The sequence below is a fragment of the Clarias gariepinus genome, chromosome 2 (genome assembly GCF_024256425.1).
Source record: "Clarias gariepinus isolate MV-2021 ecotype Netherlands chromosome 2, CGAR_prim_01v2, whole genome shotgun sequence".
NCBI lineage: Eukaryota > Metazoa > Chordata > Actinopteri > Siluriformes > Clariidae > Clarias > Clarias gariepinus.
The window spans coordinates 36,970,909-36,980,966 of NC_071101.1; the positions used below are offsets into that span (position 1 = coordinate 36,970,909).

The 10,058-nt window shown below is 39.9% G+C and overlaps 1 protein-coding gene across 1 annotated transcript; it reads left to right on the forward strand.

The window, feature by feature from the left end:
* Positions 1 to 1,087: 1,087 nt before the first annotated feature.
* On the forward strand, positions 1,088 to 8,664 carry ccnk (cyclin K). Its single transcript, XM_053513839.1, has 11 exons — positions 1,088 to 1,239; positions 1,813 to 2,051; positions 2,301 to 2,382; positions 2,740 to 2,871; positions 5,619 to 5,724; positions 5,833 to 5,890; positions 6,266 to 6,435; positions 7,010 to 7,209; positions 7,352 to 7,385; positions 7,500 to 7,568; positions 7,677 to 8,664. The coding sequence occupies exons 2-11, from the start codon at positions 1,855 to 1,857 to the stop codon at positions 8,225 to 8,227; spliced, it is 1,599 nt and encodes a 532-aa protein (XP_053369814.1). The 5' UTR covers positions 1,088 to 1,239; positions 1,813 to 1,854; the 3' UTR covers positions 8,228 to 8,664.
* The last annotated feature ends 1,394 nt before the right edge of the window (positions 8,665 to 10,058 follow it).

A 10,058-nucleotide genomic window follows, 5' to 3' on the forward strand; every position in this document is an offset into this window, starting at 1 on the left:
CAGGCATCTTCCAGCACTCCAATTGTGAAAGAGGGGTTCTGGGAGCATGAGGAATTATTTTCACTGTGTTATTTACTACATTATTTACTGTAATTAAAATTAAAGATGGTCATAAGGAAAATTAGAGTGTAAGAGTTGTTTAAAGCCAGGAAAAGGTGCAAAAGCACTCAAATTCTATATATCTTTGCATCTATGATGCTATTATTACAGGGATCGTAAAAGAGGGCACTGGTGGCTCAGTGGTAGGTGTTTCGACTGCCACTTTTGATGCATTAAAACTAGATGGCCAGCTAAACATGTCTGCATTGATGCATATTAATCCACGGCACAGAAGATTTCCATGTTGCTAAAATTCCTGCATTTCTTTAAAGGTGAGACTTTGACAAAAGAAACCAAATGCAGGCGAGATTGTATCAAGCAGCAGCGTCTCATAGTAAGAAACATGACTTCTCATGTTCGCTCACTGTTGAAGCTTTTCCGCTTTTCTCCTAAGACTTCTTAATATATACAGTGTACAGAGGCGTGATAAAGTATTTCCCCCTTTCCTGTTTTTTTTTCTTATTTTGTATATTTATTTATCTTTTAATTTATTTGCCTAAAACAAACTTGAATATTCCACAAAGATAACCTGATTAAATACAAAATGCAGTTGTTAAATGAAGATTTAATTTACGTGGAAAAAAAGCTGTCCAAATTTACCTGTTAGCCCCCCAAACCTAATAAATGATTGTACCACCCAATCAACTGTTTGCGATAACTGCCAATGAGTCATTGTGGAGGAATTTTGGCCCACTCTTCTTTGCAGAATTGCTTTAATTCAGCCACACTGAAGGATATCCGGTGATAAACTACCTGTTTAAAATCATGCCACAGTATCGTAATTGGATTTAAGTCCGGGTCCTGGTTCGGTTGAGTCTATAAAGTCATCTTTGTGTAATATTAATATTTGTTTGATGATGTCAATCATTTAAATGTGACAAATATTCAACATATGTGTGTGTGAAGGGGGCAGATACTTTTTCACGACACAGTATATTGTATAGTACACATAGCTAGCGAGCTCTGGGGTACAAAGCGCTGTACGTGACTTAATTCCCCTTTCGTTAGGGGGCAGTAGTGATCATCACATCGGGCCACTATTACAAAAACAGAAGAAGAAAAACGTCGTGGTCTGAAAAAAGCAACAGAACCATTGCTTCATGTAGATTTTCTATAATAGCACTTTCTACTCATTTGAAGGTAAATCAATTGTTTTTTCATTTTTACTGTACTGTTTATAAAGATTACGGCTCGGTTAGGGACTTTATTTAGTTAAGTTATCTATTAATTTCGCGGTGTTAGTGTTGTGTGTGTAGCCGGTTAGCTTTAGCTTCAGACTGTAACTCTGCGGTGTTGTCTCTCACTCTCTCTCACTGCGGGGTCTTGAGCTGATTAAACTCATTAGTTTATGTCAAAATGCGGGACATTAGGTTAACATTTCAGATTTAGCATTTAGCTGTGCGTTAACGTTGAACGCTTAGTTCATTAATGTCATTAGTGACGGAGTTGAAGGTACGTTAGCGAGCTAAGCTAACGGTTTCTGTGGTTCTGTAAAGTTCCGGTTCCGGAGGAAACAGCTGCACTGTCAGGATGTGGACCTGCTCGATGAGTTAGTGCTGTATGTCATTCCCAGCTAGCCAAGTGTTAGGCAGGTATATTTGTGCTTACCCAGGTGTTTTCAGGTATCTATCACGTCATCGTCGTTTGTATTAATGGTCTGTGTGTGTGTGTGTGTGTGTGTGTGTGTGTGTGTTTCCTCTTTACTTGTTTAAGGACTGCTACTGCGTGATCCCTGACTGAAAATCGTTTTGGCAAATGAAGGAAAATAAGGAGAACACCACTCCTGCCATACACGTTTCCAATCTGGACCACATAAAGCCATGCTGGTACTGGGACAAGAAGGACCTGGCACACACTCCGTCCCAGTCCGAGGGTCTGGACCCGGCCACGGAGGCTCGGTACCGCAGAGAAGGGGCCAGGTTCATCTTTGACGTCGGAACACGACTCGGGCTGTATCCTTCCGCTCTAGCCTCATTCAGTTACAAGATTAAGTGTGTTTTCGTTCTAGGTAAATTTGTTTGCTGAAGGAGTTTCTTCATCTTCCTGGTAACGGTGATTGTGTATACAGAATACCTGATGGCTCCAAAATCCTCACCAGTTCCTTTGCGGTTATCTTGAGTGTCAGATTTCCAGTGTACGTTTGTGTATCCTCTGCTCTGAAGTGTTACCGGTTTTCTCCTTGACATTTCCTCCTTTCTTAGACATTACGACACCTTGGCTACTGGAATTATATACTTCCACCGATTCTACATGTTTCACTCTTTTAAACAATTTCCGAGATATGTAAGTACATCCTTTCATTCTTTTTTTCGTGTCAGGTTTTTAATATGACTCTTACTTGTATTGTCATCATGTTTTCATGATTGTCATCATTAATCACAAAATATTTTTTGTGCATTTGTCTTCATTTTAACATTCTACATTTAGGGGCATAGTCATCAGTAAAATGTTAGGTTTAATGATATATTTCTTAGATAGAGTAAGTCTGATTGAGCTGAAACAAACATTACAGCATCTACCTGTGTTCCCTAGGCAATCTTCAGCTGTTTTAATAAATTTTTAGCCTTGATAAGCTGTAATTATGTTTATTTAACGACGTGTTTAAATGTACCAAATGAAGTGTGGCTTTGGACTTTTCAGGTGACTGGAGCTTGCTGCCTGTTTTTGGCTGGAAAGGTTGAAGAAACTCCAAAGAAGTGCAAAGACATCATCAAGACCGCTCGCAGCCTGGTGACCGATGTGCAGTTCGCCCAGTTCGGGGACGATCCCAAGGTGAGGGTGCGGGAGGGGGATCTAGGGATATAAAGGTGACAAGCAGTCCAGAAGTTTAAGCTAAAAAGATATTTACAGCCATGCATCTACATTCAAGGTCCCATATTGTACAGTTTCTTTAACAAGTTAACACAGGCCTCAGAGCTCTCCGTTTGAGGGTGTGGGCGTGAGGGTGTGGGCGTGAGGGTGTGGGCGTGAGGGTGTGGGCGTGAGGGTGTGGGGGTGAGGGTGTGGGGGTGGGCGTGAGGGTGTGGGGGTGGGCGTGAGGGTGTGGGGGTGGGCGTGAGGGTGTGTGTGGATGCCTCAGTCAAACTATACCTCAGATATTACTACTAATAATCTCTTTTTAAACACTATTCAACCTCACTCTGTTTCGCGCCTCCTCTGAACACACCGTTTCAGTGGTTATGTAAATGAGCTGCTGCTGAGCCACACCCCTCCAGAGAACAGCACAGATCATGCTACTTACAGGTGAAACTCGAAAAATTAGAATATCAGGGAAAAAATGAGGTCAGCATCCCCATAAAGCTCGTCTGCGGAAGGAAGCATAACGTGCCCCAAAATCTCCTGGTAGACGGCTGCGTTGACCCTGGACTTAATGAAGCACAGTGGACCAACACCAAATCAACACAGACTGTAGAAACTTCAGACTGGACTTTAAGCATCTTGCAGTGTGTGCCTCTCCATCCTTCCTCCAGACTCTCCAGACATTTGTTTGTAAATGAGATGAAAAAGTTGCTCTTATCAGAAAAGAGGACTTTGGACCACTGCGCAACAGACCAGTTCTTTTTTGCTTTAGCCCAGGTAGGATGCTTCTGACGTTGTTTGTTGTTCTGGAGCAGCTTGACAAGACGAATACGACATTTGTAGCCCACGTCCAGGATCTGTCTGTGTGTGGTGGCTCTTGATGCACTGACTCCAGCCTCAGTCCACTCCTTGTGAAAGTCCCCAACACTTTTGAATGGCCTTTTCCTGACAATCCTCTCCAGGCTGTGGATGTGCTTTGATACAGAACTTTGGGAACATCCAACTTCTTTTGCAATTACCTTTTGAGGCTTTCCATCCTTAAGGAGGATGTCAATAATGGTTTTTCTGCACAACTGTCAGGTCAGCAGTCTTTCCCATGCTTGTGCTTCCTACTGAACCAGACTGAGAGACCATTTAAAGGCTTACGATCCCTTTGCATGTGTTATGGCTCAATGAGCTGGTTAGAGTGGGACACTTTGAGCCTAGAATATAAATGAACCTTTTCACAATATTCTAATTTTCTGAGATTGTAGATTTGGGGTTTTCATCAGCTGTTAGATATAATCATCTCAATTATGACAAGTCATGGCTTAAACTTGCTTTGCATGTAATGAGTCTTTTATATATTAGTTTCACCTTTTAAGTTGCATTACTGAAATAAATGAATTTTTCCATGATATTCCAAATTTTTCGAGTTTCACGATAAGAGGAAATTTTAATTGACTGCGGGTTACAGCAAGTGTGTGATGTTCATTTACTCATTTTTGTACCTTCATCTCAGTGTCTAAACATGACTAACTTATATTCAATAATAGCTGCCCTTTAAATAACCAGCTCCAAATAAACCCGTCATATTGCGTTGGGAATCTGTTTCATTTCATGATGACCCGACACTGGGGGTGTGTCCATACTTTGGTTATAGTAAAAGCTTCCCGCAGGGGATAAGGTCTCTCAACCATACCACCATGCAGAACTAATACAATCTTTTAACATCAATGGACACTATGGACACATTCACGTACATCTACACTTACATGTTTATGTTTACATTCTGGACCATTGCACAAAAACACTTTAATATAGCACCTTAATAAGACACTTTTTATGCATATTTTTTATTTCTATTTTATGCACAGTATACTTTTATTTTTATCCTGGTTAAATTAAATTTTTCTACTGTATTTCTTTTATTCATATTTATTCCTTATTATAAGCTAATTCTCTTTTTAGGGTCACTGGCGGTCGTGTAAGCATTTCACTGCATATCGTACTGTTTATGACTGTGTATGTGACAAATAAAATTTTTATTTTGAATTTAAAGCTGCTGCACATACCATTTAATTATCTAAACAGTAATGATAGTAGGAGTCTCCCGACATTATATTAGTATTTAGTAGCGATGGGAATCACCAGGGACCAGCCGATACGATATCACGATACCTAGATTTGATTTGTATTGTGATTATTTTAGTATAATAATTTTAGAAATATTCTGATTTTAATTATTATTTATTTATTTTTTAAGAAATTCTACCACCCGAGAAGCAGTGCTGCCTGAAAATGTGTGAATATATAAAAGTGTGCCACCTGCAGGATTATAGATTAGCTGCAGCATTAATTGCGTGCTACCTGTCGTAGAAACATGGAACTTAGATTTAATTAAAAAAAAAATGTATGTACTATTTTTTTCTTTTTCCCCCTTCTTTAAATTATTGTAATTAATTACCATACTTGTGAGACGATATCCTGCAAGACCTGATTATAGAAGTTTTTTAGACATTTAACATTCACATTTACAGCATCAGTTGTAAGGTTTGAGTCTCATATCTGGATCACTTTCTCCACACAGCTTGCCATGAAATAATCAAGTGTTTGGCTGTTTTATGGTATTTAGGTATTTAGTTTAGTTTCTAGTTTTGTTGTCTCTTAAAAGTCTGAAAGTACAATAATGATATCAGTGGTGAGTTTGTTTGACTGAATCATTGCTGTTTTATAAACAGGAAGAAGTCATGGTGTTGGAGAGAATATTGCTCCAGACAATCAAATTTGACTTGCAAGTGGAACATCCTTATCAGTTTCTCCTTCGTTATGCCAAACAGCTGAAAGGTCTGTTTTTTTGTTTGTTTGTTTGTTTGTTTAAATAATATTTTATTTAAACAAACAGAGTGTTTCTGACGTGTTTTGTGCGATTTCTGTGCACTTTTGTATTTTCAGGAGACAAAAATAAAGTGCAGAAGTTGGTACAGATGGCCTGGACATTTGTTAATGATAGGTGAGCATTAATGCTTGTTTTTTGTTTGCCTTCCTGTTTAGCTTTCTGTTATGGCAACGGGTTTTATTGAGGTTTTAGCAAATGAAGAAAAAAAAGAAAGAAAGGAAAGAGTAAGGAGACAACATAGTGGGGACTGACTTAGTGAGAAATGCAAGCATGTATGGGCATCATGGTCGTGTGTCCATATTCCTTTGGCCAAATCAGAAATACAATTCAGTTTTTATGTTTGTGTTTTGTTAAGAGTTGGTTGTTAAGAGTTTTGTTTGATTATTGTTATTGGTTGTTTTTCCATCATGTTGTAATCTAGCTATAATCATAACCTGTGATTAGATGTAATGCAAGTTCTGATCGAAGCTGCAACCCGTGTCTCCATAGCCTTTGCACCATGCTCTCGCTTCAGTGGGAGCCGGAGATCATTGCCGTCGCTGTCATGTACCTGGCTGGGCGCCTGTGTAAGTTCGATATTCAGGAGTGGACATCCAAGCAGTCGTCCCGCCGCTGGTGGGAGCAGTTTGTACAAGATGTTCCTGTCGAGCTGTTAGAGGGTAGGAACCTTAAAACAACATCATTTTTTGCTTATTATTTTCCACAAATTACCTTATCCCTGAACTTAACCCTGGTTTTGTTACTATGGCAACAATTCCTTACTGTAGATCTGGCATTAAAATATAATTGTAATGTTCCAGAAAGATTCCAAGACTGAGACACACTTACACTTCTGCAGGAATCCTATAAAGATGTTTAAAGCATTTTAAACTTGTTTCAAGTCGTAGTCAGAGAGGGAGTTTTACTGAAGCCCGGTAACCACCACCACAAGCCTTTGCAGGCTGGTTTATAAAGTTCATAACTGAAGCTTCAGGCTGGAAAGAATAAAAAACAATTGCATCTCATCAACAGAATACTTTCCAGATTTACAAAAAAAAAAAAAAAAACTGGCAAGAACCGTGCCAGGTTCTGAAAAAAAACCCTAGCAGCCAATTTTTTTTAGATGTCTGTGAGGTGTATCTGATACTACTGATGCATTTTTAAATGACAAACACAAAGCTAAATCATTATCAGTCCTGGCGTCTTTCCTGATTCTGTTGTTGTTGTTTTTTTTTGTTTTTTTTTCCCCCTCAGACATCTGCCACCAGATCCTGGATCTGTACTCTCAGGGCAAGCAGCCAATTCCTCAGCAGCCCCAACTGCAGGAGAAAGACAAGCCACAGCCTTCTCCTACAGGCCTGCTCAGTCAACCTGGAGGAAATCCTGTAGCTCTGCCACCATCCAAGAAGAATTCTCCTCAGGCCAGCCCACCACGCCAGCAAAAACGGCAACACGTAAGTAATCTCATTTTACAGCATTTTGCTATTTTACAGCATTGTCTTGCCTAAGTTTTATGATTCATGATATCATTCGTATTGGATACTTTTTTTACCACAAACATTTTGTAATATTTTAACTTGTTTTAAATTATTTTAGCCCTCTCCAAAAGAAGAGACAAAAGTTGCCACAGGTAAGGACAGGAAATTTGGAGCTGTGTGTGTGAGAGAGAGAGATTATGTCTGTCTGTCTGTGTCATGTTGTGTTGTTTAAATATATAAAAAAGTACTTTTTATTTTCTCCATAGAACAAGTTGGTTCTAAAATCCCGAGATTGGAGAGCCCAATGCCTCCCCTACCAGTTACCCAACCTCCTGGTAAGAGTTTTCTTTATTGCTCGAAAAAATTTTATTATTTTTGAGAATTTCCTGATTATTATTATGATTTATACAAAAACTTATTGCTTTTTTTTTTTTTTTTTAAAGATCGGAAACCCCCACCCTCAGCCCCTGCCCCTCCTGCAGAAGCAGACCCGGCAACCTCTGTTGATTCGGACATGCCAAAAGCCCCACCTCCACCCCATGGAGCTCCGCCCCCTCTGCCTCACCGGCCTCCTCCACCACCCCCCTCCAGCTACATCATGGGCATGTCCACAACCAGCTCATACATGTCAAGCGAGGGCTATCAGAGCCTGCAGTCCATGATGAAGACAGACGCACCATCCTACCCTCATCTGCCACCCTCTTACGGGATGCCTTACCACCCACATGTTTACCCGCCTCCCAGTGCCCCTCCGCCAGGACCACCACCTCCACCTGCATCTTACCCTCCTCCCAATCTTCCTCCTCCCACTCCAGCCTACCCACCACCAGGCTACAACCACAGCTACCCACCACCTCCGCGCATGCCACCCCCTGGGATGGCTTTACCATCTGTGTATCCGCCTCCACCAGTCCCTCCAGGGCAGCCGCAAGTGCCTATGCCACCAGTCATGCCACCAGTGGCGAGCATGAACCGTGGAGCCTGGATGAGATAAAAGTCTCCTAGATGGGCTCGTGTTTAGAATGGTCTCGAGCTGTCTCAGGAAGACGGATCAGAACACACATTGTGGTCATTTTGTCCTAATGTCAGTAGGATACAACCTGAGCACCTGGCATCAAACTAGAATAAGGATGTGATTATTTCTTTGAAGATAATATTTCTTATTCATAATTAGTCATGAGTTCAATATGACTCATGAAAATTCAGTTCTTTTTGACACTTTTTCTTTGTGATAATGTTCATAACTACAGTGAATTCTCAGAAGCATCCACAAAACTGATGACGCATTTCAAGCAGGCGTTTTGTGTAAATATTTTCATTATTAAATCCTAACTAGAATCCTTTTAGCTGATAAATCTGCAGTGTGTACTGTATAGAGCAGCTTTGGGATTTATCTGGCATTTGGTGTAATAAAAGTCTTTTTCAATCCCAGATTATTTGTTTCTCTTGACTGCTTGTTTTTTTACCCTTGGGTAAATTAATTATATAATTATTACATATTTATTAACTTTTTAGTAACTGGTATTTTGTTGTTTGTTTGTTTTTTGTGTTTCGTTTTTTTTTTTTTTTTTTTTTGTATGAGCCAATCGGAAATACACATTTTGGCCAGAGCTGCACATTTTAGAGGCTGATTTTCCCCGTTTTCTTGTGTGTGCGCGCAGTGTTGGCCCAATGTATTAAGTCAGAATATGCTGTGTATTATAGCTCTTCTTGTGCACAAAATAGGTTGTCACTAATTAGTTCTCGCCTGTCTGAAGAGTTGTGCTACCTAGAATCATCTGGTTTAGTCGATGTAGGGAACAAATATGTGCAGGATGTGTACTTTCTAAAGATGGGGTGTCCACCTCTGTACAAAAATGGTTAGAATTCTCAACTGAATTGTGAACTTTTGTGGCACTTTTCTGTACATGATTTTCAGGAAGCAATCAGGCATGAACAGGCTCGCTGCAAACATTTTTTTGCCCAAAATTATCTTGTCATTATTTTAAAAAATTTGAGAAAACATTAAATTTCACTTTTGTATTTATACTTTTGGCCACCACTCTGTGTAATAATAAATCACTGGTAAAATACTAAGTGTAGTCACGGCACATCTGATCACCATCAGTGATGAGCGAATTTACTGCATTTTCGATGAACACTGTATTTTGTGTGTTATTGCTTACAGAAGCAGTCTCTGACATTGCAAGGAGGAACTATGGCCCACTTTTCTTTGTAGAACTGATTTAGTGCAGCCATGTTTGAGGAATTTAAGGGAACTAACTGCCTCCAATTGCAGTTCCTACCTCAGCATCTCTATTGGGTTTGGGTCTGGACAAGGCTACTTCCAAACCTTAAATCTTTTTGTGCCATTGAAAGTTGATTAACTCTTAAGCTTGGGATCATGCTCTTACTGCATAACCCAGTGGCCTTTGAGCGTTAACAGTCCAGTTACCTCATGTTCTGCTTCAGGATTCTTCAGTAGAGAGCGAATTCAGATCTCATTTAATTCCCGCAATATCCTCACGCTGCCACTTCCATGCTTGACTGTAGGTACAATGTTCTTTTTGTGAGTGCGGTTTTACGCAATATTTTACAGAACCCTAAAATCTTCTAAATAGTCCAATATTTTATTGCAGTAAGAGAGACAGACAGTTCCTTGGATGTGGTCTTTGGTTCTTTTTTTCCTTTTTTCTAACTTCCTGAATGAGTCGTCGCTTTTCTTTCGGATTAATCTTGGAAGGACGGACATTTCTGGGAAGGTACACAATTGTTCCAAGTCTTCCCTGTTTGTAGATCATTTCTTATTTTGGATCTGTAAAGCCACAGAGCCTCTTACATAACTT